Here is a 23852-nt window from a genome sequence, read left to right as displayed (position 1 = left end):
ATTATTTAACAATAACAATTCTGGGTACATACACACCCCAAAGAACTGAAAACCAAAAAATTTGTACACTCCCATGTTCATAGCAGGATCATTCATAACAGTCAAAATATGGAAATAACCCAAGCGACCACCAATAGATGAATGGCTAAACAACACGTGGTCTATACACACAATGGAATATTATTCAGGTTTGAAAAGTAAGGGAATTCTGTCACATGTTACCTTGAAGACATTATGCTAAGTAAAATAAATCACTCACAAAAGGACGAATACTGTATGGTTCCATTTATATGAAATACCTAGAGTAGTTAAATTCGTAGCAACAGTAAGCAGAATGGTGATTGCCGGGGGAAGGGAGTTGTGTATATGAGGTCAATGTTTAAAGGGTACAGAGTTGAGGAGAATAAAAAAGATCTGGAGATGGATAGTGGCAATGGTTGCACAAAAATGTGAATATATTTAATGCCACAGAACTGTACGCTTAAAAATGGTTAAAAAGATAAAAAGATAGGGGCGCCTGGGTGGCTCAGTGGGTTAAAGCCTCTGCCTTCGGCTCAGGTCAGGATCCCAGGGTCCTGGGATCAAGCCCCACACTGGGCTCTCTGCTTAGCGGGGAGCCAGCTTCCTCCTCTCTCTCTGCCTGCCTCTCTGCCTGCTTGTGATCTCTGTCTGTCAAATAAATAAATAAAGTCTTTAAAATTAATAAAAAAAGATAAAAAGATAAATTATTTTTTAAATCAAGACAAAAGGAAAATTTGACATATTTCAAGTCTCAAGATTAAGGAAAATATTTTACATGTAATACATAAATATCAGGACACTTACCAGCCCATACCATGCCCAAACTTCGTTCAAATCAAAGTATGTCATTCATGAGAGCACAGTTTTGTGAGCAGAGGACAATATGGATTTCAGATCCCACTCAGTCCTTGGGAACATGCCCTTGTACAGTGAACCTCCTGTGTTTATACATGGCACCACCTGAAAAGCATCTCGAAAATATCTAGTAGACTATATGGAAAGAGTCACAAAGAGTCTTTGAAATGACTGGAATAGTCCAAAAAAATGTTTTTAAAAGATGTCTAACCGTCATGAGAGACTATGGACTCTGAAAAACAATCTGAGGGTTTTGAAGGGGCGGGGGGGTGGGAGGTTGGGGGAACCAGGTGGTGGGTATTAGAGAGGGCACGGATTGCATGGAGCACTGGGTGTGGTGCAAAAACAGTGAATACTGTTACGCTGAAAAGAAATAAAAAATTAAAAAAAAAAAAAGATGTCTAACCAAGTACAGGGGAAAGACCCTAAAAACAAATTGTACTGAATGACAGATAATCCTTCTACCTTGACCTCAAATGGAAAAAAAAAAAAAAAAGAGATTTCTGGTGAAGATAAATTCACCTAAGGAAAGTGTGGCAGATTTTAATATACCTCCTTGAGGGCCACACTCTTAATGTGACACATGTCTGCAGTGGTGTATAATCAAATCTCTATCGAAATACCTCATCAGAAGCAAAGGAAGAAGAAACATCATAAGCTGGTGCACAAAAACGAAGGCTTCCAGTCTTGTTAGCTGGAGACCTAAGGGAGTCTTGATACTGAGGTTCCATTTCTCAATCTGCCCTTCTGATATGTGTATTCTCTCAATTAGGCTTATCCTGATGGCTTCCATGGAATGAGGGTTAATTCTTGCGTAATGCAATTCCACAAGTCTTGGGAAACGTCCACACAAATCATGCAATGTTTTAATCTTTACAAAAAACCTAACTAGGAAATTACCACTATTTTCCATTAGAGTTCAAATAGCCCTCTGAGTCAAAAATAAAACTTAACCAACCACATAGAACGTCATTGTGGTCACCACAGTCTGCAGAGCGTGTCTGTGAAATTCCTTAGACGGCCACACTGATCAGGAATTTGACTTCAACTCTTAAAGCCTTCTGACTGATTTTAAAATTATTTAATGGAAAATTAGACTATCTAGAGTAAATCTGAAGCATAGGCAAAGAGTGTTTGTGGCAAATGCTTTACCTTCTCTGGTATAACAGGCAGAAAAACACATTCGCAAAATTGTGTTGTTTAAAACAAGAAGACCAAACTAAAATATCCGAGGTTTCCCTTCTAGAGAAATATTAAATAAAACATTATGTATACTGATCCCATTTTTAATTCTGACTCTTGAAGTTGATACTGAAAAAAAGAAAACACTACCAAGAAGAGTTTATAATGTGTTAGGCACCTTAATTTATTTTCTATTTTAGCATTTAGCTCTTTAACCCCAGAATTATAGCAGATGAATGTTGGGATTAAATTTATCTAAAAAGATACATGTCAGGAAAATCAAATTTTAAGTCATATTTAAAATATGAATCAGTCTTTATGGTCTGCAGGATTTTTACATTATTAGACCAGAGGGTGGTTGGATCAGGTTATCTACCCATTCTCCCAACCTTCAGATTTAATGATTTTTGTGGATTATTCAAAATGCTGAGGGATTCCTGCTGAGGGATAATGTGCTTGTACCTCTCTTCCAATGGAATTAAGTCATGACCGGTCAGGGCCACAGGCATAACCTATGTCCATAGAGCAAAGCAGAGCTAAGCTCTGCTTAGAATTCATAAAACATGAATTCTAACCTCTCACATAAAAGATGGCAACTAACTGAACTAACATGTTTCGCTCCTTATCACCTACTCACCCACAGTGGAAACCTTGCACACTGTTATACAAACCCTAATTAAAGTTCTTTGGAGAAAGAGATTCAAAAGCAGTATACAGAAGAGAGAATCGTTAAGCTATCTTTTAATTCTGCCTGAAACAGCTGCAGCTGCATTGGCTGGAAACCACCCCAGGATGAAGCCAACTTGGAGGGTGACAGAGTGAGGAGAAATAAGGACCATGTACCTTAGACATTGCAGAAGCACTGAATTTCTCACTTCTTGATCCTTCATAGGTCTAGAGGGTTTTGTTTTGTTTTGTTTTTTTTACAAGATAAGACATTTATTTTATAAAGCAAACAAACAAAAAATACAAATTCAATGACTCTCTTAAATCAAGTATTTCCTTCTCTAAAAGTGTGTATAAATACATCTTGATTCCATCGAGCAGCCCTGTGCCATAGACTTTTCGGCAGTGCTGGAAATGCTCTACCTCTATACCCCCCAATTCACTAGCAACTTGCGGCAGGAGCCTGGGAAGCACTTGAAATGTGCTTCATGTGACTGAGGAACTGAATTTTAAATTTTATTTAATTTTAACTAATTAAAAATGAAATAGCCGCACAATATGCACACGCACGGGCTATGATATTACACAAGGTAGCTCTAGAATAAAAACCCCCAAGTAGTAGGTGTCACCCTTGTCCCAGCAGGTCATCAAGACAGGTATGCCCCACCATGGCCCCTTCAACCACATCTCTAATTGAGCATCCTTTCAGCGAAATTTGATTGTATTTCCTTCTCTCACGAGAATACAATCTGCTGTAATAACGTGCTTTCCCCCCAAATATTTTACTGTCCTTGACATGTTCCATATCTATCATTTTGAAGTATCCTCCTTCTCTCCTACGAATCTCATGAGTTCAAAGAAATAAAAATTACTATTACCAAATTAAGTACTAAAAGTTACTAAATTAAGTATGAACTTTTACTAAAATACTGAAGTATTTACTAAACTAAGTACTACCCTCAAGTTCTTACCCAGAAATCATTTCTATCGTTCAGGTTATAGCCAAGAGTAGGTAGCAGACATCACCTACTTTAAATTCTCCAAGGTATAATATGTGAAAGAAAATCACTCAAGTCAAGGCTTTATGGTTCAGAGCTGAAAAATTCATCTTGGTTTTTCTTGTTCTCATACTGCTGGGATAGCTAAACCAGGTTTCATTACTGGTTCATTTTTTCTCACCATGTTCAAAGTCTTTAGAAATGTCAATTCTAATATTTCTCAATACCCCAAATCCCCCATCAAGTAGGGGTCATGTAGAGTGGTCAATAAATATGAAGCAGCCTATTAAAACATTCTCTAAACTTTTTTGTATCAAACAAGAACAGCCTACATTACAAAATCAAAAGCAATAATATTTGAGCCTCCGAGCCAATATCCCAAGCTTTGTAGGTAATAATTATATATTTAAACAACTGGATATTCTCTTTTAACATAAGTAAATGCTTTAATAAAACAAGATGACAGGAAATGACACTACTATGAGAATTGAGGAAAGTCCTCATTAAACACCACTTATTAAAACAGCTTACCCAGGGGGCACCCCGTGGGCACCCAGTCGACTGTTTTAAGTGCCAAATGCCTAGACGTTTAAAAGCCCACATGAGCCCCTCCACAGCGTGCAAAAGTACTTGGTGATATTTTCAAAAAGAGAGTCCCTTTACCATCACGTTTAAGGATTATTTTTGCTGCAATCCCAATGAATAACTCCTTCAGGTTTTAGTGTATATAATATATAAAGAGTAAAATGTAAAAAAAGTTCAATAGACATTTTTCACAGCTGGTTGACAAGACTAAGTGCTGTGTAATTGTTTCAAATTATAATGAATACTTCTACTCCTAACACCTTGGCAAGACAAGTGTTTGTTTTAAAAATTAATAGAAAATGAAGCCCACAGGAAGTGACAATTAAGAGCCAAATGCGCGGCTTTGCCTCACGTGGGTTATTTAGCCATACGTTTTGGGGTGTTCTTTCTCATGTTTGCAGCTTGCAGAAAATCAATAAAAAGCATGTGAAAATATCTTAACGAACACAGGGGAAATAGTGTCAGAAATCAATACTTCTCTACCAGCATGTTTAACCTGCTGAAATGAAGTGTTAATCACAGAAATAAGATACCATATTACATTTATAAACTAATGAAACTAGAAAAAGCAGAGCGTGTGACACTATCATTAAACAGCTGGAAGACATCCAAGCCTGTGTAAGTTGATAACCCCGGTACACTCTCTGGCAGGGAAAAGGCAGGTCTGCAGCGAGTCGATATGGCCAGCTCGGTTGTTAATTGAATAACAGGCAATCTATAAACAGTACTAATTGCATATGTGAAAACCTGTGTACGACTCAAGACGCTGCCTGGAGAAACACTCCGGAAAAACTACACGAATAAAGCACTCGGCAAATCTCCTGTCTCTCTCAATCCCTTCAAGTCATAGCTTCGCTTCACCACTGCCTCCTTCTGATTAACCTCTCCCCGGCTGACTTAATGATACATTTTTCAAAAGATCATTTTTCTTCCTCACCCGATACACACCACACAACTATCAATTACCCATTTCAGAAAAGAACAAACAAGTAATCTAGAAAATTCAGCCTGTGAATGGAAAGCTTTCTAAACCGTAAAAGAAGACATGGTTTTATTCCCAACATGCAAAATGCTTTTCAGAATTGTTCCGATGCGTTCTGCAGAAGTGTGGCAGCTGCTGAGAACAGCATGGAGTGTTAAGATTTGACACTTTTTTTTTTCTTTCTTCCTTAAGGATATAGCCATTTGGGAAGGCTCAGAAACTGTTGTCAGAATTTTACTTATTCATCCATTTAATAAATCCTTTTAAAATGATTATGTCAACCTTAGTGAATGCAAAACATTTCAAAACTACTGCTCTAGGAACTAAACAAACTTGATTTTTTCCAATCTGCAGAGAAGACTGCTTCGCCCGAGGGATTAGTTATGAGATATGAAATCTCCTCTACTTTAACATTCAAATCCAAATAAGGTCAGTCCAGAGCCAAGGTCATTAACATTCTGCAAGTGTCTAGCAGCTTCCAGGAAATGAAATGAGAGACGTAATCCACTCCCTGGTGGATATAACATCACATCATAAAACCTGGAACTACCAGTCAGAGAACCCTGCGGTACTCTGAGGCTAGACGGACTTGTCGTCATCCTGGCTCCAACATGAACAAACTGTGGGCAAGAGGCTCACAGTCATGGGGCCTCAGTCTCCGTGTCTATAAAGTGGGAACAGCAAAATATACCGGGTAAGGTTGTCATGAGGAACCAGATGGTATGGGCAATATGCTCCGTAGAGTGTCTAGCCTAAAATGTGTTCGGCAATTGCAGAGTTTTAAAAAATAAAGCATGTATTAGCCATTATTGACAGATGGAACGGCTAAAAGATGGGCAGCACCAGCCTACCGTCAAAGAACTGAGTAGCGTCTGAAGCTGACTTCCTCTCTACCCTTCATCATAATGGAAGAGAAATTGAGTTACTCCAAAATTCCTTGAAAAAATACATATTTATACATCTCCACTTAAGATAAAAGCACACAGTAGCAAACTGCATTCTTCCAGGACTGAGGGAAACCCCTTAAATATGAGGCCTTTGATCAACTAGAAATACAAATGGAAAAAAATCCCCACCAAACTATAAGGGATTATTAATTAATTACTAGTTTTTAAAAAGAACAAGTTGATAAGTGGCACAGGTGTAACAGACGGTGGGCACAGGGAAGTAAGTGAAATATATGGAAGAGCTGTCACCTTTGCTTTTACCCCAGATATTTACTCCCCAGGGAATTCTTTTTTTTTTTTTTTAAGATTTTATTAATTTATTTGACAGAGAGAGAGATCACAAGTAGGCAGAGAGGCAGGCGGGGGGGCGGGGGGAAGCAGACTCCCCGCTGAGCAGAGAGCCCGATGCGGGGCTCGATCCCAGGACCCTGAGATCATGACCCGAGCCTAAGGCAGAGGCTTTAACCCACTGAGCCACCCAAGCGCCCCATTCCCCAGGGAATTCTTAAGCCCAAGAGTCCCCGGACTATTAGGAGATAGGCCTGATTTATAGTGTTTAGATATGAATTTTGGCCACTTTTACCAAAAATCAAAATTGGCAAAAACAAAAACAAAAACAAACCAAACCAAAACAAAACAAAAAACCTTTTTGCCAGTTTTACCAATTCACCTGACTACCAAAAGGCATGTGAATTGACAACACTTTCCCAGACCACCCCAGTCCCAGCAGGCATTGCTCAGTGCCCTCTGCATTCACAGGCAGAATAAAAGTGAGGAAGGGGTGCAGGCTTCCGTCTGTGCTACAGCCCAAGGCTCATTTCACTGGTGGAAGTCCCCACCTACGACATGGGCACAGCGGCTCTTGGAACCTACACCTGCTTCCAGCACATGCAGCCTCTCAGCACATATAAGCAGTTAGATTTCTCATCTTACTGCATTTGAACTTTAAGAATTTGGAAACTGTCAACATAGAGCTCTCTGCTCTTGAATTAATTTTACTTCTTGCTCCAACAATCTAAACTTCCTGCTTGCTCTTAGGCCCCAATATAAACGCACTTTTAACAAATATCATACTCAGGCAAATGTGAAATGAAGAGGGTTTGTTAACAATAGTCAATCCATTAAAATACAATCATATCCAGATGAAACTGCTCTTAGATTTCAAAAGGGGAAAAAAAAGTATCCAGCTAAAATTGCATTGCATTTTGAGTACTGAAATTTCAGCGGACATTAAACAAGGCATGACCATTTCCCAAATAAGTCTCTGTGAGGGTGTGTGCGTGTGAGCGTATAAATGTTAGCCCCGTAGATCCCAGTTACATTTGGTTAATATATTTGTGCCATGAATATAGGTACCCAAAAAGACTTTGCTCAAAATGAAATGACATCCATTACTTGAAATCAGAAGAAACTAAAACTATACAATATGGATCGTTCAATTAAACTAGAAGAGTCCCTGGGACCATTTTTTTAAAGCAGTTTGTTTTGTTTGTTTGCAAATGTGTGATCACAAGATGACAAAAAAATCTTTTAGGGAAAAAGATTCATAGATTTTAGTGAGTCACATCAAGAAGAAAATTGTGTCTCTGCATGTCCTCCACGGAAGCTAACATTACAGAAGATTCCTGATATAGATAGATGAAAACTATTTTTCAAAAATCTTAAAATTTCTATCTTAATATAGAAAGATTTTCGCTACCCGCATCAAAAACTCTAAAAGCTCCTATTACTAATTCATTTTCCCTCAAAACAATGATGAGTAGCATCCCAGACAGTCAACAAGCTTGGAAGCTGAATAAAGAACCCTTACCGTCCAGGAGCTCCAAGTAAGAGTGTATCTTAGACTCTTCCCTATAATACAACGTTGTGATACACTTGACCAACGTTCTATGGAAGTACAAAGGATAAGAATAGACGGTTTCTGAAGTAGAAATAGTACTTTGGCAAGATGAGAAGTTGGGAGAACGGGCATCCCAAAGCGAAGCTTCCTCCTAAGCAAAGCGTGAGGTTTAAAATGCATGAACTGATTTGGAAAGAACAAGACTATAAAATGCATAAAGGTGGGTTGGTGGAGTATGAAGCTGCAAAGACCAGTTGTGATGGGCCTTAGGGCGCATGCGAGATAGTTTAGAATTTCTCCCAAAGTCAACGGAGGAGACATCCCAGGGATATTCTTGAGCAAGGAGGTGAGGATGAGAATTTTAGGAGGGTCCCGGTGGCAGGGTCAGCCTGCAGGGACACCGGGGCCTGACCTCTGGAAGCCAGTTAGAGGGCCCATGTAACTGTTTGAGTGAGAAGTTGACGCTGATGTGACCGGGACAATGAAACGAGAGGGGATCTCTGTGATACCTCAGAGGGAGCATGGGTAGGAACCGGACGGGATGTGGAGGGAGAAGGATCACCATAGACGGGCATACCATTTCTAGCTTGAGTGACTAGGGGGTGAGGCTATGAACCAAGGAAGGAAATACAGGATAATGTTGGAAAACTTCTGGAACTAGTCAGGTAAAAACTATTCGTTATATATGCACAGTGGAGAAAATACTATAACATCCAAACTAAAAGTACAGTACGCCCAGGTGAGCAGGGAAAAGACACCAACTTTGGCTTTTTCCATTTAAAAAAAGCATACTTATCCTACTTAGCTAAATCCACTGTCAACACTCCACTTTTCATATGGTAAAGCTCACTAAGCTTCTTCGGTTGTAGATGTCCATCCTCTCATTTCTTTGGTTAATTATTTCCTATGGATATCCTGTATCTGTGAATCAGATCTTCCTAAACTCTAGAAATTAAATCGTGATGCAAACATTTCATTCTCTCCTCAGAGAGCATGAGTGTTGGAGTTCACGTTGGTTCATGTACAGCCCTTAGAAACTATCAGGAAAGGACTGTACAATTCTCTTCATGTGAAGGCAGAGAGTACAGAGGATCAAAGGCAACTTCTTCCCATTGTGCTATAATTCGGGCCCCAAATCTTCCAGAAGAAGTGGTCAGTACAGAAGAATTAGAGCCGGCCTGGTGTAAAGAGGAGTCAGACTGCAGATGCAGCAGTTACCAGTGAGAACTGGGCCCGGCTGAGAGGTATAAAAGAAGGAAAACAAACTCAGAGGAATGCATCAGTTACCTTCAACGTCACAACTCAGGTAGTTCCGCACTTCATTCAAAATGAAATTGATATCTTCTTCCGAAGGAATGGGATGGTGTGTGACATCAGTTGGCGTGTCAGTAGTGCCAGCTATAGTCATCTTTTGCCAGGGTAAGAAGAAGATAACTCGCCCATCACTGGTTGCTGGGTCAAGAAGTCCCATGCTCTCGGGGCTGATATAAAAAGAAGGGTTATACATTTCTGAAATTAGTAGAAGTTTAGCCCTATATCTGCATTGTAAAAACTACTTTATTCACTAATTGTCATATAAGCAAACAAGAAACACGTGAACTATTACTTTTACTGCCAATGCTCTACTGTAGAAATTCCTAAAGGAAAAAAATAGTTTTGGTAACAAAAAAGAATGGAGCAAGTGTGATAATAAAATTCACAGCAGAACCAGCCCTCCCCATTTCAACAATGCAAGGTTAATTAAGAAAGCGGACTTCACCTTCCAATTGTTTGGTTTTTTTATATTCCTTGGACCATTCACATCAGATAATGTCAGTGGGATAAATGTCTCTAATTCCTTTTATGATGGTCAGTTAAGGAGAGCTCTTCAACCTTTTTTCAAGTCTATGAAAAGTATTTTCCTGGGACATTTGACATTTGGCACATCTTTCAGCATAAGGTCTCAGAAGTACATGAGAAAAGCCAGGGGTCTAAGTTTCTAGAAACTAAAATGTAATCAGAAAGTTCTTTACTCCTTTGTAACCTAGATGGACTTATACCACTTCACCAAATATGAGATTTCTCACTTTATTTCAATTCTACAGAAACCTCAAGAAGTCATCAATGAGAAAAGGGCTCATTTTATCCTACTACCTAAATAAGAATGTATCAGGACAAGGTCAAAAAGGAAAGGGATATATTAGCAATGACAGTCTTTAAACAGAAGAAAGAGCCTAAGGTATTACGCTATTAAATCAAGGTTCAAGGATGCCTCTTCGGACAGATTACATAAAATCTTCCAAAATATTAGTCAGTAATTTTCACTAAATGTATACTTAATATTCTCAAACCAAAGCATAAAACATACTTGAAACAACAGGCAACTATAAATACATATTAACAAACCCTGTTCGATTGTGTCAGTAGATCAGTAGAAACTATTATTTTAATGTATTCATTAACCATTCAAAGAAATTTGGAGAAGTTGATAAAGTGTGGGAGGAATCTTGACGTCTCATGCTTATAGAGTCCCTGCAAAGCCTTAGTTACTGAATTCTCATAGCAAGCCGATGTTAACAGTATCTTCAGCTTCCGTTAATGAAATTTCTTAAATAAAAAACATAATTCCATTTGGTTTAAGTAAGTTTCAACAAGTCCCTCCCTTACCCACAAATTTTGAAGGGCAAACAGTCAACTTTTTATGTTTATTATTCCCTTGAAAAAAATAAAAAAAAAACTCCTATTGATTCACTTGTGTAAGGATGAGAGACTAACAAATGTTTAAAAACAAACCAAAATAATTATTTCATGAAAAAGAAGTCTAGGAGCCCCGGCCAGCCCAGTTGGTAGAACACACGATTCTTGATGTTGGGGTCATGACTTAAACCTCACGTTGGGCATACAGCTTACTTTAAAAAAGTATAAAAAATAAAAAAACAAAGATCTACAAAATAACTTGTTTAAAAAAAAGGAAATGTATAATCAGCTTAGCTAACGCACCTTCTTTATGTAAACCACAAGGAGTAGGAGTCTTTCTTTGCAAAGACCCATCAGTTCCATGAAATGCTGCCATTTCCACACATCCTTTGTATAAAGAAACACGGTCTACAGCACACTTGAGAGACACCAAGAGAGTGGGCCACAGTTCTATTTAGCATATATAGAAAGCACCACAGAAGCATGTCAATCATTTAAGCTTTCAGCTAAGATCTCATCTTCACTCAGTCTTACTTAAAGAAAATAATTTACTTTCATTTTTATATGTTGAAAACTACAAGTAGATAATATTTTATATGTTTTTTTTTGCTTTGTGTTTGTCCTAAGTCTCCCTTAAAAATCTTAAAAGAAACTAGTTAATTATGTATTTTGTAAGCAACTGATTTGATCCTGGGTTAATATACCCTTACATTAAATCAGTCACTTTGGGACTGGGAATTAACTCATTCAGAGTTCAAGTTTTCAATGTGATCAACAGTACCACGTTGAAAGAAAAGGAGAAATTCCATATCCTAATGTTTAAGGAGCCCACTATATGTTGGTGTATATATATATATATATATATATATATATATATTTTTTTTTTTTTTTTTTAATTTATTTACTTGACAGAGATCACAAGTAGGCAGAGAGGCAGGCAGAGAGAGAGGAGGAAGCAGGCTCCCCAAGGAGTAGAGAGCCCGATGCGGGGCTCGATCCCAGGACTCTGGGATCATGACCTGAGCCGAAGGCAGAGGCTTTAACCCACTGAGCCACCCAGGCGCCCCTATGTTGGCATATTTTATGTATGATCATTTTATGGACCAGATATCATACAATGTGCTTAAATAACCAATAAACCTGATAAACTAACATAAAATTGTAATAGTCATCCACCTAGACATGAAATGCTATTAGAAAAGCACAACTACTGAATCCTCGAAAACCTTTCAATGCAGTAAAAGCGGTTTAAAGGGTGAAGGTGATGGTTACCAACACACACGTAACTGGAACCTGTAGAGAATCAACTGCTTAAGCAAAGACATATGTGTCAAGCATAAAATTAACAGGCACAGAGGGAAGACAAAGCGCCTAATGAATGGTATAAAATTTTAAGAATCCACTTGGAAATACCTGTCATCAGTTCTAAATTACCTAATTCATACTCTCCCTTTGGGAAAAAGTTTGTTTTCTTATGAAGGATTAATTCCGCAAGGTCACGCTGAAGTTGGAAAGCAGCTATCAACGACAGTGAAAGTATGTACAGCCCAGGGAGACAGGTCTTTTTTCAATATGTATGATTCACTTGACATCAGGAGGCAAAGCTTGTTGCTAATTTATGTGTGTGTCTAGGATTAAACATAATGAACATTTTTCTCATGCAGACCACTGCCTTCCTGAAGTACCCTTATTTAAACTGAAATCAATTTATTGTTAACTACTTAGCAATCAGTGTTAGAGCTATCAGTATGCACACAGCAATATTAAAAAAAAAAATTGGCCTCTTGATAGAGGTAAAAGGCATCCATAGGTAGAAGGAGGAGATTATTATTTTCATGTATGTTAGTCATTTGTTGCGTTGTTGCTGCTTTTGAAAGAGCATCTAGCCACAACTCTGATGAAAATTACAGATTTGTTCTTAGTGTCAGCTAAAGAGTACCTTTAAAAATAAATGATTTCTGTTGGCTAGGTTTCCTGAAATTAAAATAATCCAAACAAGAAAGTTGCTACTGTGCACGTGTACGTTTGGGTCATAACAAGCTTAATAAATGACATGATGATACTCCCAAAACAGCCCAACAGAGCATACACATGGTCCTTGCTCTATATTTTACCAGCCTACCCCCAACGAATCAGTGGCTACTGAACTCACTGCATTTCTAAACTGATCAGGTGTTAGTGGAAATGTTAGGCCTTAGGTCCAACCAGTCAGTTTATAAGGCTGCCCCAGGAGGCCTGACTCACCCCCTCCCCACCCTGAAGACCTAGTCAAACCCTTGAGCTATAATTGAGTGTGACTAATCGATGAGCCCAGAGAGGCATTTCAGTCTGACCCCACCCAAGAGAATGAGTTGATACGGAAAGCAAAACCATCCCTCTGGGATGCCTTAAGGTCAGTGCTAAAGAGGGAATAAATCCTTAATCCAGGCCATAATCCCAAATGGAGGGCAACAGACCTCGAATGGGAAGTAGGTTGCAAACCACTCTTCTAAGGTTTCCGACAGGATGTATAGTGGTTAGAGTTCAAAGAGCTAAAAGTGGGGACATTCATTTCTCCCAAAGTAGCATGAGATCCCTTACTGCATCTGAAGCAGGCCCAACTGTCACTAACACTTTCATGATTCATGGAGAGGGGCCCTGAAGCTAATGACAAATTTGGGGGGGATTATGAAAGGCATTCCATTTTGAAAATACTACATCCAGGTGATACATATTTATATTTCTTTGAGAACACCGACCTCCTCTGTTATTAGCATGTTATGAAGTATAGTGCAGAACTATACGTGTAATGTGACCTCTTTCACGTAAAATTTTTAAAAGGACAGACAGTTGTGCAAGTATAAACACACAATTTTACAGAAGGAATCATCAGGAAATGTTATGGATTACCAGAGAAGAACTGAAGTGAGGGAAAAGGTAGGGAACATAAGGAAGAAGAGAGACTCTCACTCTTCATTTTGTATCTTTCTATTTTTCCACAGTGATTACTTTTACTTATTCCCTTTTGTACACATGGGCTATCTGAGCACTAAAATGAAGAATCATATTTTGTTTTCATATTTTAACTTCTCTACATTAAAAATATCCCTTATAGGTGTTACACTGAATTTTGACTTTAAAAAAAGCAACAATCTCAATTTGGGCAAGTTAACACATTCAAAAATACTCACTGGTCACTATACGTGCCAGACACGTCATGAAGAGTAGTCAATAAAATGGATACAAAATAATCAATCAGAGAAAGACAATTATCATATGATCTCTCTGATATGAGGAGTTAGAGAAACAAGACAGGGGACCATAGGGGAAGGAACTGAAAATGAAACAAGACGAAACTAGAGAGGGAAACAAACCATAAGAGACTCTTAATCTCAGGAAACAAACTGAGGGTTGCTGGAACAGGGGGCGGGGGGCAGGGAGGCTGGGTGATGGGCCTGGGGAGGGTGTGTGCTATGGTGAGTACTGTGAATTGTGTAAGACTGATGATTCACAGACCTATACCCCTAAAACAAATAATACATTATATGTTAATTAAAAAAATAATTGAAGGATCACTGTCAAAATGTATACAAATTAGGTACTATCATGAGATAAATAGCCAGAAGCTGAAAGAAGTAACTTGCCAAAGTCACGCAGTCAGCAAGAGGTAAAGTGATGAACAGCAAATTCTATACTTCTGGACCAAGGTATCACCTTAATTTACCCTCTGTCTCCCCATTTTAATGATGGGTAAACTAAGGTTTACAGAATAAATTGGCCCATTCTAACTGATGTCATTATTAAGTGGCAGAATTAACATAGGGGATAATAAGTCCTCTGATATCATGGGGCAATAGTGAAGAAAACATGAAACGTAATACCCAAGAGATTATATTGAATCTACTAAGATCCAAACAAATATGATAATGTGTGTGTCCATAGTTCAGGTATTATATCTATAGTCTAAAAGATATTTTAAAGAAACAAACCCCTCCAAAAAAATTTACAAATGAGCTGTCCTTGCATATTTTAATCCAATAGAAAATAAATGCATATAATTATGAATGGAACTATAGTTGAAAATTTCCTATATACAAGAAACATTTGCATATTTCCATATATTTACTTCTCTCCTTCTCATTTAATTAAACTCTGGCTAGCAGTTTTTAAAACTCTATTTAAAGTACTGCAGCACACATTTTTAGTATTGAGCCTGAAAACACCTTGCTTTCTTCAGTCCTAAGTGAAAATACTATTAATGATCTACTTATTACACATAGACATTTAGAAAACGAGAAAGAAATCTTGGAAGTTGGTGGATAAGAAATAGAGTTCCATATTTTTTTGGATAGAAGTATAATATTTTTCTAGGTAGAAGTGTACAAACTAGGTGTATCTCTCCTCAGGAAAATTTAGTTACTAATAATAAATAATAATAATAATGTTATATATAATAATAATTTACATAATAATAATATTATAATAATAAATAAATAATAAAACTGATAATGAAGCAGCAGTATCACAGAACATAGCAGGATGGCATTCCAGGAGAACATGGATGTTAAACAAAATATAGATTCTGTATATCCAGTTTATCAAATATTAAAGGATTTATATAACCTTTATGGAAAGCTACAAAAATATGGAAGAGATAACTCTCATCCTAACCACACTACCTAGAAATTAGCATCTTTAACTGTTACCCATAACCATATCACCTAAAGAGAATACCCTTTAGTATTTCTATATACCAAGACAGTGTAGATCGTACTACACATATAACCTTGTATCCTTCACTTTAACATTGTTAGTGTTTTCTAACATCATTAGTGTTTTCCTGAAACATTAAAGTTACTTATCATTTTAATTGCTGTATAGTATTCCTTTGTGCAGCTGTGACATAATTTACTTATCCATTCTATTAAGGTTAGGAATGGAAGCAGTTTCTAACATTTCTCAACAGCAAAGAGTATCATAATGGATAGCTGGAGCATAGATTATTACTCCATACAAAATTGCTAATTTGGCTACTAGACTGACTACATACGGAGATAAAAGTAGCACACATGTTCCATACTCTTGGCATGGTCACATGAATTTTTTCCACAGAAGTCTTGACAGGTACATTAGATCTAATCATTATTAATTTCTTAACTAAAATCACCTAAATGTTTCTTTTTTAATTTGTTAAATTTTTCTAAAATATGTAAACACAGAACAGTTTAACGTGCCCATCACTCAACTTAAGTGATTTTCAATTAATAGCTATTTTTGTCCCATCTCTATCCTTACCCATTTCTCCACTGGCAATTATCTCTGTTAATATGCAGATTAGGAATTATATCCAATTTTTACTTGCTGTAATTTTTTTCGAAATACATTTTAAAAATGATAAACATACACATATCTGTGCAGTCCTCATTTTCAGATTCTTCATAAGCAAATCTGAGCATTTTCTGAGACTAATTTGTTGATATTTTAATTAAAATATGCCCTTCATGGAAATTTTTTACCAAAGTCACTTTTAATACTTTAAAATTCAAAAATACTGACGCTCGACCTCTAAAGGTGAGTACAGCGAAGGAAGTACAAAAACAGGTCCCAAGTCATTAATCCCAAGAAATGGGTCTTAGTGCAAGAGCTAAGAAATTCCCGTGTCTGGATTGTATTTTGTGCTTTGGGAGAGTTCCTTCACTTATTTCTCCTCATTTTGAACAGCAAGCTAGACCATCTCTTATTAAGAGAAGTGTGCTGGGAGACTAAATGCAGACGATTTCCCGCAGTCCCCACTCTGGCCACAGGCGCCCAGGGCATCCAGCTACCTGTAATAACCAGGCATCACGATGTGGACACCCGCGCTCGGCTGGCAGATCGCCGTGGCGTTCTTATCATCCATTTTGCGCACGGTGTCTGTGAAAGGTCCCGTAGCATTGATAACACATTTGGCTCTCACATCAAATTCCTGCCCTGTGAAAGAAAGCAGCATCGATCACATGCCCCATTTGTTGCTCTGCTCACTGATGCTTTGGGTTATTAATTCACCTATAAACTTGACCTATGGCGAAGTATATTGTATACCACACTAAGTGACGCTAGCAGAGGAGTTACTGAAAAGCCACACAAAGCCTTGCATCCGAGGAAATTTACCCAAACAAGACCAAGCTGAAGAAAGAGCACACCACCTTTTCACTTCAGTCCTGTCTAGTTTGTAAAGTGCCCAGCATCATTCATTCAAACATGAAGAAAGTGGGATAAGTGATTAAGCGGCTTTCTCCTTAAAACTCAAATGTGGAAACAGCGTTAACATGAGCTGATATATATCTCAGTGCTGGTTCTTCTGTTTAAGGGTACGAGGTAATTTTGAAACCCTGACTCCATGGCCCTAGAATCAGGACAAGGATGAAAATCTAACCAAAGTGAAAGTGATTGACTCTAACGATGTAGAAATGCACCTCCTGTGTCACTTACTTTGAAACTTGGCGCATTTATTTAATTTTATTAATAACATGTTTTTGTAAAGCAAATGGAATGCATTCATGGCTGTGGGAATTTTGTGGGCCTTTATTATTATCATTATCATTATTATTATTTAACACAAAGGGGAAAAATTGCCAAGTACCACAAGGGAAAATTTTCACGTTAAACCAGTCATTGTTGACAATAAGGAATATAATTAATAGGACTCTGAAATGTGGCTTAAATAAAAGAGAAGTGACAGAAAAATTATAATTCAATCCTTACACTTGCAAGGCAAGACGCTCAGAAATCCCACCCTGCTCCAGCCTCGGCGTACCTGTGAGCACGTCCTTGCACCGCGCGCCGCTCACTCGCTCCTTCCCCGTGTGGGGGTCTGTCTTCTTGAGCAAGCTCACTACCTCCATGTAATTAGCTGTGGCAGCCCCATACCTGGCAGCAGTGAGGGCAATGGCAAGGTTCATCCGAGCGTCGTTGTGTTGTCCTGCAGCAGGGGAAAGCATCAAAGGAGGGACAGGAGTCACCTCGAGCCACAGTGTGGTGGTACAGAAGTGTGTCACAACAGATATGTCACGTCGGTCCCTGTCACCCGGAATATATGTGATGGCTGGTTGGCTCTGTGGGGCATGGTTTCAAACTAGTGGCCATTCTCGGTCCGGCATTTACCCGCCCCGTCACCAAGTGCACTTTGTGTCCCGCAAAAAGGGCAAAAAAATATATAGATATATAGATATAGATATATCCCTTTCCTCCAAGAGCTCACATCGGTTATCTGAAAATGAAGAAATAAGTAATTATTCTCACAGTTTGGGAACATATGTATATGTCAGACTTTTCCCAATACAGACAACCGTATGCACGCAAGCGAAGCAATTCAAACCCTCAGACTATCTGACACCCCAACTGGTGTTGATTAACAATCTCTAGGAGTCTGTGCTCTATCTAATATTCAAAATCAAGAGCTTAATCTTCCATAGACAGTCTCTCGGTATTCTACAAAAGGATTTTTCTTGGTTTGACTTTGATCAGAGCTCCTGAAAATGTAACATTTTTTTCTTAATCACACATAAAAGGTAAGAAATTAAGCAGGGCAAAAATTTAATTACAGAACAATTCCTACCTGTATTGTTAAAGATTTATTGCTGAAAAATCCCAGTTAAAGAAAACTAAGGGGGAGGGGAGGGGGGGGAAGATGATTAATCACTTTAAAATACTGGCATCACGAGAGACGTTTTCTATTTATTATTGCCAGTGGAGTTCACGCTGACCAGGAAGAATTACTCTACATTGCAGGGGCCAGGTTCTCTGTGCCCTGAATAATTAATTACCCAGGGCTAGATGTATTGAATCAGGGTTCAAATTCCCACACAGTGGGATCAGTTCTATCAAGATAATACTGATAAAGGGATGAATTTGTAATGGATATTGTTGTTGATTTATGTTGCCAGCATACCAAACATTTAGTATAAATGGTTTATGTAAAGTTTCTTTCTTGTGATTCAGTCTGTGCAGGGCCAGAAGCCCTACATAGGTAATCTGCTTCAGCTAAAAGGGCAAAGTTATAAAGAGAGAATCAATGACCGAAGATTCTGCCACCCCTCCCCACAAACGTCTTATTCCCAAACTGCTGAACTAATACGATCAGCCAAGAATCTTTCCCTCTACTTTAAATCCTCTAGCAGTGGAGAACATACATGTAACTTCGAATGCAGAATAAGGGGTTATTTTATCCAGAAATTAATAGGATGGAAGTAGGGGGAGAAAGGAACAAGAGCAGGCGTAGCTGAAGGGTAAGTGGGAAGAAAAGACGGGCAGCATTTGGATCAATTTCAACTCAGCATGACCCTCGAGTTGCCATTAAAATAGTCAGCAGGTATATTTAAAGTTAAGTCTAAGAAACCAAATTCTATTAATGGAGGGCTCATTTAAAATTGGAAGATGTCCTATCAAGTTAGAGGCATGCAAACAAACCAAAGAAACTAAATAAGAATTCCATTATAGATCTTCTCTCTAAACTACGGAGATTACGCATCTAAACCAAAGAGAGTAGCCATCCTGTCCAATCCTTCTACTAGATTTATGTACATAACGATGAAACGCCCTATGGGTGGCACAAGAAATCCAAGTCACGTTGTTATGGAGGAAAACTCACACTCCACCAGGTGGCCTTGATTTATACACAGGACAAGTCTCCATGTGTAAGTTAACTATTTGAAATCCTATATGAAGTCACTGTTCAGAGGAACCAGGCAGAAATCCCATTTGTTGATTTTTTCTTTTTTAAAGATTTTATTTATTTATTTGACAGACAGAGATTACAAGTAGGCATAGAGGCAGGCAGAGAGGGCGGGGGGAGCAGGCTTCCTGCAGAACAGAGAGCCCGATGTGGGGCTCGATCCCAGGACCCTGAGATCATGACCTGAGCTGAAGGCAGCGGCTTAACCCACTGAGCCACCCAGGCGCCCCAGAAATCCCATTTGTTAACTGACAGATTATTTTGTAAAGTAGTATATCAAGTACACAGTTATCTAGTAATAAAACTCGAATCTTTGAAAATCCAAAATCTCTCTTTTATAACCTTTTCAAAATATAAAATCTCAATGGAACAGCACTGCTATACTGTATCAAGCTTTGTTGCTTCTATACTAAGAAATACCCCCTCCATTAGCTCCAAATCCCGATACTTTTTAAGGTAAACAAGAGCGACCTCAGTTAAAAGTCTGAGAAGGAAAGAAGTTTCTTTGGTCCTTATTTTCCATTCATTTTCCATGCCTGCCCTGCTTCCTGGCAGTCCTGCCGTGTCACTTAACGAACAAAGGTCTTCACGCTACGATCCTCACCTGTCCCAATTCTCCCACTGCCATTACTCTCACTCTCTAGACTTATCAAATTTTTGCAACTCCCTCAACATTCCTGCCATTTCACACCTATTTTTGCAACTCCCTCAACATTCCTGCCATTTCACACCTTCTTGCCTTTGTCCCCACTAAGACTTCTCTGGCTGCAATACTATTCTAGAAGCTGAGACAACTCCTATTCATCCCTCACGATCTGGTTCAAATAACTCCCCTCGAACTCCTGCCTTCCCTGAGTCCCTCCAAGGCAAAGTTTTCCTCCCTTCTTCAGAGCCAGTATTATATCTTGTATCTATCTTTTTTTTTTACAGGCTTTATGATATTGTATTTACCCACGTATCCATCAACTTAAAAAAATAAGAAGTCTTGATGATGACTAAAGCACTGAGACAAATACAGGGAACACACCAGTCTCTGAACTCACCTACCCAGTACCATTGCCGTATGATTTCCCACCTCCTCATCCCAGTCATACGAAGGCAGGAAGCCTTTCTTGCTCAGCTTTTGTTTTGGTTTTTCCTTGTTAATACCAGGCACAGGCAGGTATCGAGTACGTGTTAAGTTTAGCCGAATTCCATTCAGTGAATTAAATAAACAGGGGTACTTGTAGTCTCAGATTTACAGACTTGGAGATTTATATCAATTTTATATAAATTCATAAATTTTTACAGTCTTACCTCTAACTATGAAATGTTTTGTCTCATGTTAAAGACATTTCTGCAAGTTGGTGGCAAGAAATTTGAGGGAAGCAGGAAACCTCAGAAAGGTGGAAAATCTGAACGTAAACCCAAACTAACCCTCATATTTAAGCTGGATCAAGTGGGACAGGGGGAGAAATGGTTATGAATGATTCCCTCAAGACTCATCCTATTTCCCCTTTCTCTGCAGGGGTGGGGTGCAGACACAGCTATGGTAAGTTCTTAAAAATTGAGGAGTAAGCATTCTGACTTTCCTCTGGGCCTAGGAGCTCATACCTCCACCCCAAAAGTCGCCTTCCTTGCAGACATTCAGCTTAATTCATTTACCTCCTCGGATTCATGATAGACATCCTCCCCTATCCAATTTAAATTCACCCTTTACCCTGAGACACCCAGATGCTCTCAGTGTATGCTTCCCAGGAGAAATGGTAAATTTTCACTACTCTTAACTAAATTCCCCTCCAACCCCCTTTACTGACATTTTGAAAGGTATCTATGTGCCTCCTGTAATTTTACGTCTGGAGAAAAGAAGTTTTTGACAACACTGCATGTCATTGGAATGTGATACAATAATTTCAACTCACCACCCCCCACCCATCCAATTGATCTGCTTATTAAGTTTGGATTTTCCAATCCATTTCCTGAGAGCCAGGCAACATGATACTAGTCACTGATCAGTGAATAGCATAGCTTTACATTGGCACTTACACAAGGACCCAGACGGGGACTGTGAAAATCTGTTTCCTACTCTATTCTCCTTTTGCACTTGAAATCTCACATATGTGCACATATTGAACTTACAACTCATACGAGAGGAAGCACATGAGAGGTGGAACTATAACTGTTTTCCCTTGTTTAGAAAAGCACAATATTAAATCAACCTACCCAAAAGAATGAAGGTCAGTGCTGGCAGAGAAGGATTTCGTCTTAATTCTCAATGGGCCCTGCGTATAGGATAGTGAGAGATACTTACTAGGCAAAAAAATATTTCAGAATGTCACCATTTAAAAGATCGGCCTCAAATGTAAATATTTTGGAGACATAGCAGTATTGCTCTCCTCAGAGGGTTTCAAAGTTTGGCAAACTAAGTTAACAGGCAAAACCGCTGAAAAAAGGAGAGAGAATCCCTGAATGTGGAAAAGATGGGAAGAACGAGTAAATATGAAAAAACCCTCGATGACATATTCCCTGGCATTTTCCTGGTCCTTCAGAGCTAAAATCATACAATGCTTTTAAATTCTACCTACAGTCTTCTTTTCATAGGGGTACTTTTAAAATGGCCATTTACAGGGCACAGACATAACTATGGACCCAGGAATCTGTATAGAAAGACTACAGATTAAAAAAAAAAAAAATCATTCTTAATTAAAATAACACTTGCCCATAACTTCAGCATCAATAAAAACTGCCTGGCCTGGGTCTCTTGGAATCACAGGACTCCTGCTGAGGGGGGGGGGGGGGGGGTGGGGGGAAGGATGCTTCAAAGGAAGAACACTTCCTTAAAGCTCTAATCCCATTCCAGCAAAATCACAGGGCAGGCTTCATTGTCTCAGACTGACAGTGTCACGATGACCTCTTGGGCAGCTTCTCCTTAGCAGTCTGGCAAAGATAATTCAAAGGCTAACCTACTAAACTCGAGCTGATTTAATATAATCATTATACTTAAAATTTCCCTCTCTGATGGCAAGAGTGCAAGTAGAAGCAGAGTACAAAAGGGGTGTGTGTGTGTGTGTGTGTGTGTGTGTGTGTGTGTGTGTGTAAGGGTTTTACAAAACCTGTTTTAAGTTCATACGATGAATAAAGTTGAAAAGGAAGACTCAAAATGAAAATATACTTTTCACAGTAAATTGTGACAATAGTGCAATTTCCAAAAGTAAATTATTTAGAAAAGTGATGATTTGTGTGGGGAGTGGCAGGGATCAGGGAGACTCAGGGAACAGTTTAGGAAAGATGTACCTTACCAGATACTGTGGAGAATGGTTCTGGTCTTGGCAGGCCTGGGTCACACGGGCTGGGGTAGGCCCCTGGCTTCAGTGTCCTGTGCAAGGAGAGCAGCTAGGTGGCATCTGTGAAATCCTACAATGCATGTGATGGCTACTCCTCAATAGCTATCTATCCCTTTCAAGATCTCATTTCAACGTATTCCTCATTTCTGGTTTCCCTCACTTTGGCCAAGCCATGTCTGAAAAGAAAATGGGCATTAACAAAAACCAAAAGACAGGTGCTTTATAAAGTAAATCATAAAAACAAAATCGGAAATCATAGTCTTCCATTAGTTCTAGAATTATAGCGAAATCTTGATTTGATTGGCTTTTGTGGGTATATCCAGGAGACAGCCAAAGGTGTCCCAGTTCTTCACACCTCCCTGTTACCAGGCTGTTTGCCATCAATCTTGAGTGTCCTCTCCCACTCTGACTCTTGACTCAGCCACATGAAAGTGTTTTGGCCAATGGAATATCAGTCGTGTGATTTTAAAAAGGATGCTCTGCCAAGGTCATCAAAAGGACATACCCAGGTTAGCCTGCTGGTTCCACGAAGCCGATGAGAGGTGGGTGGCAAGTTGCCCTACTCATCCCAGCCATGGCCATTCTGCATCAGCTGACAGTCAACACCTCCAAACATGAGTGCAAGCTCAGGGGAAACCAGAAGAATCCCAGCATTAACCCCAGACAAGATATCGAGAACCACCTAGATGACCACTCCAACGCATGAGCAATGAAGCCTAATTATTTGTATGTTCCTTGGGTTTTATGGTTGGTTGTTATGTGGAATTTTGGCAATAGATAAATTACATAGGCAGTGTTCCCAACTTTCTAATAAAGTTAGTCCTTACTTAAAAATAGGTTCTATCTTCAAGACTGCCTTCTAAGATGATGATTTAGAACACATTTCAATTTCCTAGAGAAATGGTATAAAATAAATGATGGTGAGATGATTAGTCTGTGCCACAGAGCTATTTAGAGCATAGGATACCTGAATAAGGACATTGGTGATTCTGACAGTCTGGATGCCCATAACCTCCTCACACTGACCCTTAATCTCCAGGCTGACCATAGTGCCATCTTCACATAAAACTCTGTACTTCATACCT

General features: G+C 38.8%; 1 protein-coding gene across 2 annotated transcripts in view; it reads right to left on the bottom strand.

The window, feature by feature from the left end:
- LOC111145161 (glycerol-3-phosphate dehydrogenase 2) overlaps positions 1 to 23852 on the bottom strand; it is a 140098-nt gene that overhangs the window by 15500 nt on the left and 100746 nt on the right. For both annotated transcript variants that reach the window (XM_022499864.1, XM_022499873.1), the window contains exons 7-9: positions 17528 to 17692; positions 16557 to 16701; positions 9364 to 9557 (exon numbers count right to left, since the gene is read on the bottom strand). In XM_022499864.1, the coding sequence (XP_022355572.1) occupies positions 9364 to 9557; positions 16557 to 16701; positions 17528 to 17692 (504 nt within the window). The remainder of the gene's footprint in view (positions 1 to 9363; positions 9558 to 16556; positions 16702 to 17527; positions 17693 to 23852) is intronic.

Source organism: Enhydra lutris, unplaced genomic scaffold (genome assembly GCF_002288905.1).
Source record: "Enhydra lutris kenyoni isolate GAN:26980312 unplaced genomic scaffold, ASM228890v2 scaffoldscaffold1, whole genome shotgun sequence".
Lineage (NCBI taxonomy): Eukaryota > Metazoa > Chordata > Mammalia > Carnivora > Mustelidae > Enhydra > Enhydra lutris.
Note: the sequence above shows the minus strand (reverse complement) of the source record. Positions and strands in the feature narration are given on the sequence as shown.